Source organism: Camelus bactrianus, chromosome 10, assembly GCF_048773025.1.
Source record: "Camelus bactrianus isolate YW-2024 breed Bactrian camel chromosome 10, ASM4877302v1, whole genome shotgun sequence".
In the NCBI taxonomy this organism is placed as follows: Eukaryota; Metazoa; Chordata; class Mammalia; order Artiodactyla; family Camelidae; genus Camelus; species Camelus bactrianus.
In genome coordinates this window covers 14,567,637-14,580,011 of record NC_133548.1, presented here as the reverse complement: position 1 = coordinate 14,580,011, position 12,375 = coordinate 14,567,637, and the positions used below count along the sequence as shown (strand labels likewise).

Here is a 12,375-nt window from a genome sequence, read left to right as displayed (position 1 = left end):
CCATGAAGGAGCACAACAGAACCTTTGTTACGCTTTCAGCAAAGCTGTTTATGAACGGTGGCTTACTGAGGACTGCTTCCTGTGCTGTGTGCTTCCATTTTGTCTAAAAGAAAAAAGAAAATAGTTCTTAGGAGTGAAAAGAATTTGGACTTTCTTTAATTCAAGTCTGGAATGTTGAAATGACAAGTAGCCCCCAAATTTGTGAGGAACTAGTAATTGCATCGAATGCACTTTTTCACTTTACCTTAAGCATAATGAGGCTCTTAGTAACAATAGAAGGAACAAGTGTTTTCTCACTGGAATAGAGAGACAGAACAGTAAAAAAGGCAACAGAAAGAAGGGTTTGAGAACAGGACAAAAGTGGCTTCCTGTAAGAACCCTAATGTCACAGAATGTGTTTCGGTACTCAGGGTTTCCCACCTGGGAGGCACAGCCCTGAAATGGTCGAGTTGAATAAAGAATAGCACCACAGTTTATAAACAGTGATACATTTTCTGTATTCATTCAGTAAATATTTGAATGACTGGTATGTAGAAGACACTGAATGACCGTGAGTGTTATAGGGGCTGAAAGAGAAATGAGTTATGGTACCTCTGTCTTTAAGGAGTAGGAAGTCTAACAAAAGAGGTATTGCATGTGTAACAGAAGTAACTCAATATCAGAGTGGAAAGTGCCATTGGAAACATTTAAAATAGGTGTTTAGGGAGTTCAGGAAAAGGAAGATTGCTTCTGACTAGGAGAGAGTCAGGAAACTTCGTGACGAGGTGGCACTTGAGTTGAGCCTGGCCGGAAAGGCCTGGACATTGTGACATTCCCAGGGGTAATGAGTCAAAAAATTATGTGGATCTGGTAAAATAGATCCAAAGAATATTCTTATAGGGTATTTTGATGTTTTACACCATTAATTTAGATGATATGTTAAGTGTTGGCATGAGTTTTCTGTGTAAACTAAACTAGGGCCTCTGTCCAACCTGTACTGTTCCCAGTCCTTCACCGCGTATGATTTTTGTGCACTTTGGCCTAGGCCTCTAGGTATCTATAAATATCTGTGTTAGCATCCTTTACTTTCATAACAAAAATAGAAACTCGGGGATTATTGAGTATTATTACAGCCATATCCCATAAGCGGGGTGTAAACATAGTTCTGAGTGGGGATTTGACATGTGAGACTCTCACTTGAAAAAGAATCCCCACCTTCTTAGAGAAGCAGCATCAATCAGAAGAGAAATGGGAATGCTAAAGCCATGAGTTTTCAGCTGCCTTAAATTAGAACTCTTGTATCTTTTTGCCATTAGATTAAATGAGGCCCAGTTGCTGTTTTGTGAGTTATGATTGCAAACAATTTTTATGATGTAGTGTGAATATAAATTGCCAAGTAATTGATAAGTTATTGCATTAGTACCTTGTTACATTAATATCACTGTATATTCATAGTTAAATTGCATATTACCAAACATAACTGCTGATAATCTGTAAGTGCATGGTTTGCCCCTCAAAGGCTACAACCTTTAATGACTAGTAGCACAATTAATTTTCACCTTGTAACTTTAATACCTCCTTGCCTGACATGACATGAGTGGCATGTGATTTGCTCCATGTTTGTTAATTTATAGGTTTTTTTTTTAAACCCATGGTGCTTTCTGGAAAATAGTTTTGTGAATGTTTATGGAGTTGATCTGATAACTGTACTACTGCTCTATGAGTAATATTTTTGCAAAGCTATCATCATGACAGTTATTACTTGGTCTTCATGTGTCCCGTAGATTATAACAGGGAAACTAAAGTGCTACTTTAGATTTCTCTGCCATTCAGGCAGTGCATTTTGTTATGGTCAGCTAGCTGAGTGCTTTAAGTTTGGACCTCTGTAAAAGCCTCCTAAAAAAAAATTCTGTAGTTTCTGGCACTTGAAATTACAAGACTCCAACCTACTAATTCTGTATTGTGAGATTTAGGCTGGAAATACTGAAGCAAAAAGATTTAAGTACTTAGCCTTAATTGACATCCGCCTCCCTGCCAAAAATCACCAGTTTTAGGAAGGAGAGGGGAAGAGGGAAGGATTAATGGTTGACTAGGGACTGTCTGAATGTCAGGGGACTCAGCTTTGCACAGCTGTTAGCTTGTACAATACCTCCAGTGGTTGAGGGAAGTAGACTTTAGTTTTTCGTCCTCTACTTTACATAAAGATCTTTAGTCACCTCTTGTTTGCTGGTTGTCACAGGTGATGTTAATATGTGTGTAGTGCTTTGTTTTCTCCTGGCATGTCTTTTGGTATTTGAGTTTGACTAGCTGTATAGCAGCACTGTGGTGGTTTGGATGCCCAAATGCAATGTATTAGTTTGGTCTGTTTTAAAATTAACTATTAATATAAAAGATCTTTCCTTAATTTATAAATTTATTCTTAGAAAATTCCATTTGATACATATGCTGCATAGCTCTGTAAGGGCTGTAACATAGTATAGTGCAGACCAAAACCCTAGACTCAAATCCTGTCTCTGCTGCTTACTAGCCCTGTAACCTTTAGGTAAATTACATGTCTGAGTCTTTTTTTACCTATAAAATGGAAATTAAAAAAAAGTACCCATTTCATAGGATTGTTGTGAGAATTAAATGCATTTATACCCATAAGATGCTTAGAGAATGCTGTCTTGCATAGTGAGCTTAATAAATGCTGGCTGTCATTATTATTATATTTGTAGGTTGGTTTAGCTACATCAAGCAAACCTGTAATGATTAAGAGCTTTTAAAAGAGGGGGGCCTCCTGCATTTATATAAAGGACATTCGTCAGGATATTGATCTCCAAGGTATGATTCATTTACATTTCTTTTTCTGGGGGCCCAAAGTTAAACTTGACACATACCTGTTTTATATTCTGAGCTAGGTAGCATTTAGAGGCTTGATTTGGGCTTCATACTTTTCCTTTACTTTTCTCTACTGCAAGTTTTTAATTTCTTTTTGTATTATTCTGACTGTTAATTGTGAACTCATGATTTTGGTAAGAGATGTAATTAGCTTAAATTAAATATCAAGCCAGAACGAAATATAGGATAGTAGGTTTATACAGTACAGAAGTCCTGTTTGGACAAGACATAAAGCACAAAGGCCACAGATAAATACTTTGACATTAAATATTTTGATGTTAAATATCAACATTTTAAACTTCTATGGAATGAAAGAGACCATAAACAAATTAAAAGAAAACCCATAAGGTAGGTGTATATTTGCACATAAATAGAACTAGAAAAAACTGCAAATCAAGAAGAAAAAAAAGACAACCAGAGAGGAAAATGGGCAAAGGATACTAGCAGATTATTCACAGAAGAAGAAATACAAATAAACATGAAAATATGCTTAACTTTATTTAATTAATTAAGACTAAAATATTAAAACAACAGTGAGCAACTGTTTTATAACAAATTGGCAAAACTACAAAGTCTTAGTGCAAATAGACGTAGTAAAAATAGATATTCTTGTGGCTGGGAGGAGTATAAATCAGAACAACCCTTTGTAAAGCAATTGTGTCTAGCTAGTAAACATGAAGATGTGGAGGAAAGGTAATTCTTGCGAGCTGTTGGTGGGATTGTAAGTTGGTACAGCAACTATGGAGAACAGTATGGAGGATCCTCAAAAAATTAAAAATAGAACTACCATATGATCCAGCAATTCCATTTCTGGGAATATATCCAAAGGAAACAAAAGCACTAAATTGAAAAGATACCTACAGCCGCCTCTTGCTCCCTCCTCTTTGGAGACAATCCCACAATCTGTCTATGGAGTGTGTAACTACTTTTACTCTAATCTAACCATCCAACCCCCACACCTTGTGGCATTTCTCTCGCCTTTTGAAACAGCCTACACTCTATACAGTATGTATCTCTTTAAATAAATCTACCTTTACTCAATTGTGGCTTGCTCTTGAATTCTTTCCTGCGTGAAGCCAATAAAAATTAAAAAAAAAAGAAGAAGAAGAAGAAGAAAAGATAACCTATAGCCCCACGTCCATAGCAGCATATTTACAATAGCCAAGATAGAGAAGCAACCCTACGTGTCCATTGATGGATGAATGGATAAAAAAGTTGTGGGGAAAAAAGACACACACACATAGACACACACACTCTGGAATATTATTCAGTCATAAAAGATTGAGGAAATCCTACCTTTTACAACAATATGGATGGAACTTGAAGGCATTATGCTAAGTGAAATAAATCAGAAAGAGAAAGACAGATATTCTATGATCTCAGTTATATGTGGAATCTTAAAAAAACCCCACTAACTCTAGAAAAAGAGATGAGACATGTGATTGCCTGAGGAGAGGGTTAGGGGAAGGGGAGGAGGGAGGTTGGAGTGGGACAGAGTGCAGATTTCCAGTAATAAGATGAATGAATACTGGGGATGTTAAGTACAGCATGATGACTGTTGATAACACTGCTGTATGATATGTGGGAAAGTTGTTAAGAGAGCAAATCCCAAGAGCTCTTATCACGAGGAGAAATTTTTCCTGTTTCTTTTCTTCTGTCTTTACTTTTTATTGTGTGTATATTAGAAGATGGATGTTAGCTTAACCTATTGTGATCATCATTTTACAATATATGTAAATCAAACCATTATGCTGTGTTCTTTAAACTTAACACGGTGGTGTATGTCAATTATTTCTCAAGAAAACTGAAAAAAAAATTTAAAAACCATGAGGATATGTACATCCTGTGACATGTCAGTTCCATTTTGAGGTTAAAAACTCTTGAACATATGCACAGGGAAACAAGTACAAGAATGTTCAACCCAGCACATTTTGCTATAGTGAAAATATGGAAACAAACCTGAGTATTTATCAATAGAGAAATATTTACCCTTGGTAAATATGTTGGTTCCATATTGTTTCATAAAACATCTCCAGACATGATTGAGTGAAAAAAGCAAGGTACATAAAAGTATATGTCATTTACTTAAAATAACAAAGCCAAGCTCACAAACTGTGTATTTCTGTATTTTTTAAAGTATGCATACTAAACTGATAACAGCTGTTATCAGTGGAACTGGGACTGGTTTTTAAATTTTTTCTGTATTGTTTGAATTTTTTAAAATAATTACATGTGTAATCATAAATAAACTTTTTTTTTTTAATTTAAAGTTCATGCCAATATTTTAACTGTCTGATTTACCAACTGAAACTTCTTTTCTAGTATTAACAATAGAGAGCCAGCAATTTCTAGATAATACAGTGTAAAATGGGACACATTGTAGGTTTGGGGCTTTTTCTTATTTTGTTTTGCTTCTGTTTTTGTTTTTGAGAGCTAAGGTTATAGTGAAACGGCATAGGCTTTGGAGTCAAATCTTGACTTTAAACTCTAGCTCAGCCATTTATTAAGACTTTGAGCAAGTTCCCTAACCTCTCTGAGCTTCAAAAAAGTCTATTACCTACCTCACTGGGTTGTACAATGTATTGCATGTGCTAGTTTTCCTCATTTCCCCATCTCCTTTGCTCAGAGGAAATTGGTCTAGTGTGGTTTACGATCAAAGATGATCTTGTATGGGTGATACAGTATTTTACCAGAACATACTGTATCCCTGGATCAGGGCATACCAGTAAAGATGGAGGATGTAAATAATTAATTTTAGAGGTCTATTAACTTTTTAAACCACTAACCTATCTATTTGTATTTCACAAGATCAAATACTGTATCACGTTAGTAATTTGTAAATGATATTGAACTTGAAGCTTCTAAACAGTTTACATGATAGGTGTTTGGTTAACAGGATTACTTTTCTTATCTTAGAGAAGTCTTAATTTAATTCAACATTTATTTGTGCAAGCCAGCATCTGAATCTCAAGTGGCTTCAAAGACAAAAATGTGTCTCAAAAGGACTCTGGCAAGGGGGAAAAAAGTCAGGTTTAAAGTTGAATATATACATATATACTCTGCTCTTACACTGCTGTTGCTCTTGTGTGTATCTTTTAATATAGCATAATAGTAATTCATGTGAATATTTTTCTAGTGAAACTAGTTTATTCTAGTACAGGAACTCTGTATTAAATAATAATATTAATAAAATGAGTGATCTTTACATGCAATATGTGTATGTGCAGTAGAACTGTAATAATTCTACCTAATAAAACTGAAAAAGAAAAAAAATAAAATAAAATGAGTGATCTAACTAATGTGGGTGGCCCCTCAAACAAAAATTTCCAAATGGGACTCCTTATCATTTAATTGCAAAAAAACCCAGCTAATACTTGATGGTATTTATGCTTGGGAAGAGGGGAAAAAGAAATAATTTTGTACTTTCCCCATTTTATAAATTAGAGCCTCTTGAGTAATTAGCAGTTAATAAGTGAATGCTTCCCACAAGTTTAAAGGCTGTGGCTGAAATGGGTATATGATTAAGTGTATTATCATATGTGTAGGGTTTTATATAGCCTCGGAATCCTTGAGGATAATCTGTAAACATCCTTGGTTAGATGAGCAGAACTTTAAATAAGCGAGTAGGGGGCTATAGTAGGTTAATCTCTTGGTGTTCACTAGTGTTGAAACCCATTGTCCTGTGAGTTTTGCAATGTCTGGGAGGAATACCTAGTAACAGCTATAATAATAACAACAATAATAAACATAAATTGCTAATGTTTATTGGGTACTTACCATGTGCCAAGCACTATGCTAAGATCATTACATACATTATTTTATTTAACCCTCACTACAACGTTAGGTTGTAGGTGCTATTCTCCAATTTTACAGAAAAAGGCAAGAGATTAGGAAACTTGCTTAAAGTCACACAGTTAGTAAGTGCCAGAACTAGAAATCAAATCCAGGTCGGTCTGACTCCAGAGCCCATGTTCTTAACCATTGCAATAAATAGCTATGTTGTTTTAATCTGTAGAATCAGTATGTAGCAATAATAATATTATCATTAATATGTTACCTTTTGTATATATCAAATGTTTTCTTTTTTAATGTATTTTTAATATTTATTTTTATTGAAGTATAATTGACATATAACATTATATTAGTTTCAGGTATACAACATAGTGCTCCGATATCTGAATATATTGCAAAATGATCACCACAGTAAGTTTAGTTAACGTCTGTCATCAAATGTTTTCTAAAGAAGTAGTTTATTATTAGACGTATTCTTAGTGTCATATCCATTGTATGGCAAGAGTGACTGTGGTGTAGATTAAATGATCAGCAGGAGGTGATTCAACAGAACCAAGAAGTTTCTGATCCACAATTGCTTTCACTCACAAGGTTCATATAAAGATCATATAGTGTTTACTTATATTTCACTTAGACTTTTCATTGCAGCACATTGAAGTTATAAGTGCTTATCTCAGGCAGTGATGAACAATAGAGCCTATTTGTTCATGTTAGAAAACTTAATCCAGGTCTTGTTGTGGAAATCACGGCAAAGCAGAAGAGGAAAAGCCAATCTGAAATGTTTTTCCTTTTCCAAGAGGGCAGCTAAGGTGCCTAGATATCTTTGCCCTCCGGGGGTGCAGGTGTGCAGTTTTTATTCTTTAATTATTCACATAAATTAAAGCCTATTCCTTTGCATTTTAAAAATAATATAAAATGACATTCTCCATGTTTTATTGCCAGACAAGAGCTTTGAACTTCTGTCTCATTGAAGTTTGATAAAGTGCAAGAATTTTCCAGGGTTGGGTGGTGCCCTTAACCACAGAGGGAACACAGACTGATAAGAGCTGCACGTGTAGGAAACCACCAGGGAGTAGCGATTACAGAGAGCTCTTCGCACTTGGCTTGTGTGAAATTCTCTGCGGGGAGGAACTTCTCCTTACCTCTCCTGACTCTTCTTAGCTCCTTCCCTTCACCCACAGATGAAAAGAGCACCAGGGCTTTCTGTTTCTACTTTGTGAACTAGGACCAGGTGGGGTGAATACTTTGTGGTGGGGTGGTTCTTTGTAAGAAACTTTGAAATTTACGGACAAGTTCTAACTTCACACAAATGCTAACTAGCATGCACACCTATGCAGGTGGGAACAGGACACACATAGGGACAGGACACAAATACACACATGTGAATTCACGTGGCCACAAGTGGACTACATCTCTCAGATGATTTTACTGTCAAAAGACACCCCTGCTTTTGTGCTCTGTGTCAAAGGAAGATGATATTTATTTCTAAAACCGATTATAGGGTGTCAGTGATGAGGCAGTGTAGTATATAGTGCTACGAGCATGGGTTCTTGGTAGGAGACACACCTTGGTTTGAGTCTTGGCTTCTCTTCTTACTCGTTGTGTGATCTTGAGTAGGTTACCTTAATTCTGTAAGTCTCTGTTCTCCCGTTTGTAAAATGGAAACATGGGATCAAAATAACCTTTCATAGGATTGGTGTGAAGACAAATAAAATAATGCATGTAAAACAATTAGCACAGTCTTTTGCACATTGTTGCTTAAAGTCACACAGTCACTGTAAGTTGCACTGCTGCTCAAAATTGGTAGAGCTTTTATTAACATTATTATATGTAATATTAAACTCTAAACATCTGGTTGATACATGAATGTTAAATAGGTATAATCCTTTATTTTTATTTGTTTTTTTTCTTTCCCCCTCCCCTCCACCTTTTTTTTTTTAATACAAAGTCTGTTTTCCAGAAAATTCCTCCTTTTTTTTTTTTTTTGAGGAAGACAAAAGTACTTTGATTCTAACTGCTCTTAAAACATTTCTCCCTTAAAGGGCCTTCACACTGACTTTTGGTCCCTGGAGCTAGGGAGGGGAAGCAGCAGGATTTGCTTCTAAGTAGAGTTCTTTCATTTCTACCATCAAAAAACAACAAAAAAAGAAACCAAAACAAACACCTCCCCTGCAGCCTTGTAGTCTCCTTAGGTAGATCTAAGTCATAAAAGCTTGTATAGCTCAAAGAAGGAATCTTTTTGTAAGATCAGGGTTAGTGGGTGGAAGAAGGGAAGGAAAAAAAACAGAGGTGAAAGTATAGCTGATTTTAATGTTAGTTTGGCCATTTTTTCTTCCCAATTTCAAATGTACTTAATTATAAAACAATTAATACCATAAATTGTCATGTATTATCTCACAACTTCACTTTCAGTTTTGGCCATTTCATAAAGAAATAGTTTTCCAGTTGGATGAACTGTTGAGGAAGCACTGGTTTTGTCTTGACATCTTTTTGGGGGGTGGGGGTTGGGGAATGTTTGCTGTAGCTGATAGCTTTAGGAAGCACTCATCGATAAAATAAGTCATGGAATGTAAACCTGTCATTCATCTGGACTTTAGGCTGGTGCAAACACGATGAAACTTTAGGTCACCATTGTCAAATACTCTCTTGAGTACAGCTTGAGTAGGTAAACTTATTTGCTTTATAAGTCTTACTAAACTACCAGGACTTCAGGAATGTGTTTTTGAAGTACCCATTTTTACAAATTTTAGGTAGTTCCTCCATATTTTCCTGAGGGATGAAACTATGACAGAGGCAAATGTCCATCTTGGTAGCAACTTTGTAGAATTGCTTTTTTGGCAGGATATTCATTACTTTTTTGTTTTGTTTGTTTTTTCCTTTTTTTTTTTTTTAAATTTTTTGGATGGTAAATGGAAACACTGAATTGGAAGTTTCTGTGTGAAGTGTGCCAGGATACCATTGTTATACCCAAAGACAAAACTCAGGGAAGGGGAACAAGCATTTGGTGAGCATCTGCTTTATTAGAAGCTCTGCTATTACTGAAGTAAACATCCAATAGCCCTTGAGGTAGGCTTTTAATAAAATATATTATCAAGCAAGCCAGGCATTGTGGTTTATGAATAGTAATAGTATTATTATCTGCACTTTACAGCGAGGAAATAGGCTTGCAGAGTAATTTGCTCAAGGTTACACAGCTAGAAATTGGTAGGGCTGAGAATGGAACTCAAGCCCCTCAGAACTCTAAACACCAAGTTTTTAACCAGTGATTCTTAAACTTCAGGGTACATAAGAAACATCAAGAGTTCTTGTTAAAAATCACTGGGCTCCAATTAAAATTTTAAGGTCACTAAGTCTGAGATAATGTCAGATGATAAGTCTGCATTTTAACAAGGTATCTCAAGTGATTTAGATCAAGAAGTTGATTTTCTATGTTTTAAGAATTAAATTATATTTCTTCCCACACTTGATGAAGAAGAAAACAGGTGCAGATTAAGTAATTACCCAAGATTAAGCTACCCGAAGACAGAACCATGACTCCAGCCCAGGTCTGTCTAAGTCTAAGTCATCACACCCTTTATTACAAGCCTGTGATTAATTCACACATTTACCAATCACAACAAATGCAGAAAACATGATTTCTGATAAATCAAGCCACATAGATTTCATGGTCGTATTATTTATCAAGGTTAATAGCTTATAACACTATTACTGAAATTTTCATGGTCCTTAAACCCTTTCAGTGACTTTTTTTAAATGAAAGAATTGAGTTTTCCTTGCAGTCAGGTCATCCATGCTTCAGGCATAGATCACTACTCCCTGGGCTAAATTTCTGAGACATGCAGAAGTGGAAGAAGGTGGAAGGAGGTAGGAAGAAAAGGATGCCCAGATCTATCTACTAAATGATGCTTAAAGCTCCTCACCCTCATCACTGAAATGAAGAGTGAAGGGTTGATGTTAATACTAACAGCTAATCAGATGGCAGTAGGTCATGTTCCCCAGCATCTCCCATTTTTCCCTTTGAGACTGTAGCTCAGTTAGGGCCAGCGAATTTGGTTTGCCTATTCCAGTCCACTTTCTAGGGCAGAACCAACACCTTGATGGACTTTCTACTGGGACTGGGAGGACTTACCAATTTTTAAAAATTTAAAAAGTTTTTGTCTCTCTCTCACTTTCTCTTTCTCTCTTGCTTTTTTTATTTGTAGCCCAGCGACATGTCCTCACGTACATGGAGGATGCAGTGTGCCAGCTGTTAGAGAACAAGGAAGATATTAGCCAATATGGCATTGCCAGGTTCTTCACTGAATAGTAAGTACATGAGGGCTTTGCCAATAGGACGGGGCTGGAGGCGGCTTTTGGAAGCAGGCGCGATAATGAAAAGCAGAGCAGGGCAATGCTGACTATGCAGTGGCAGTGAATGCTTAGTTTTGGTAGATGGGTTGAGGGATGCGCACACTTGTTTTGGACCATGCCTTTGGTGCAGCTAGTTCTGTGCAATGATAAGTCTCGTGAGTGGTCATAATTACAGAAGCTTAATAACTGCTTGTTTGATCGATTAGGTCTGTTTTTGCAGGTTCTGTTTACAATCTTTAACTTTCCCCATTTTTCAGATGATTCACTCTGGTTTCCCTTAGTCAGCATCCCTTCAGCCTGTGTTTTTTTTTTCTTTGCTGGCTTTTTTCATGGAAATTTATCAGATGGGTTTTCCTCTGCCGTTTTCTTTCTGCAGGTTGCTGTGTCAGTCACTTAACGATTTAAGATTATTTCTAGAGGCAGGACATCTTTCATATATTATATCTTTGAGGGATCATGCTTCTCTATAAAATATGCTTGGAGTGTGTAGAATTCAAAATGATTACTATTATTAATTTATTAAAAATTTTTTCTCAAGTTTTATTGAGATATAATTGATGTACAGCGCTGTATAAGTTTAAGGCGTACAACCTAATGATTTGATTTACACACATCATGATGTGATCTCACAATAAGTTTAGTGACCATCCATCATCTCATATAGACACAAAATTAAAGAAATAGAAAAGAATTTTTTTTCTTGTGATAAGAACTCTTAAGATTTACTCTTTTAACAACTTTCATATATAACAGACAGCCGTGTTAACTATATTTATCATGTTGTACATTATTACATTTCTAGTACTTATTTATCTCATAACTGGAAGTTTGTAACTTTTGACTGCCTCTATCCAATTCCCCCATTTGGCCTCCTGCTCTGATTAACATAAGTTTGATCTCTTTTTTCTAAGAGTTTGTTTTCGAGTTTTAATTGACCTACAATACTATGTTAGTTCCTGTTACACAACCTAATGATTTCTGTACATTTCAAACTGATCACCACAGTGAGTCTAGCTATGATATGTCACCATGCAAAGATACTACATAGTCATTGACTATATTTCCCCTGTATTTCATACCCATAACTCATCTCATAACTCATCTTTTGCAATTGAAAGTATGTACCTCTTAATCCTCCTTACCTATTTCTTTCTTTTTGATATCACAGAACTGTTGTTAGGCTGAATGAGATAATCAGTTTAAAACACCTTAGTCTTCATGAAAGGATGTGCTAAAGAAATACGAAACATTATTTTTATTGCCAAAATGCCATCACATGTTTATATAATCATTTGTATTCTCATTTCTTTTTTTCTGGTTTGTTGGAAGCATTCTAAAATAGGAGGAATAGCCCCTTATAGGCTTCTATTTAAG

At 35.7% G+C, this 12,375-nt stretch overlaps 1 protein-coding gene across 4 annotated transcripts in view; it reads left to right on the top strand.

Moving 5' to 3' along the window:
- Window positions 1–12,375, top strand: part of CSTPP1 (centriolar satellite-associated tubulin polyglutamylase complex regulator 1) — a 173,918-nt gene that overhangs the window by 35,284 nt on the left and 126,259 nt on the right. For 3 of the 4 annotated variants that reach the window (XM_074372092.1, XM_074372093.1, XM_010964591.3), the window contains exon 2: window positions 10,854–10,956. In XM_074372092.1, the coding sequence (XP_074228193.1) occupies window positions 10,854–10,956 (103 nt within the window). Of the gene's footprint in view, window positions 1–2,696; window positions 2,803–10,853; window positions 10,957–12,375 lie in introns of all 4 variants that reach the window. The other variant, XM_074372091.1, reaches the window with a different exon arrangement.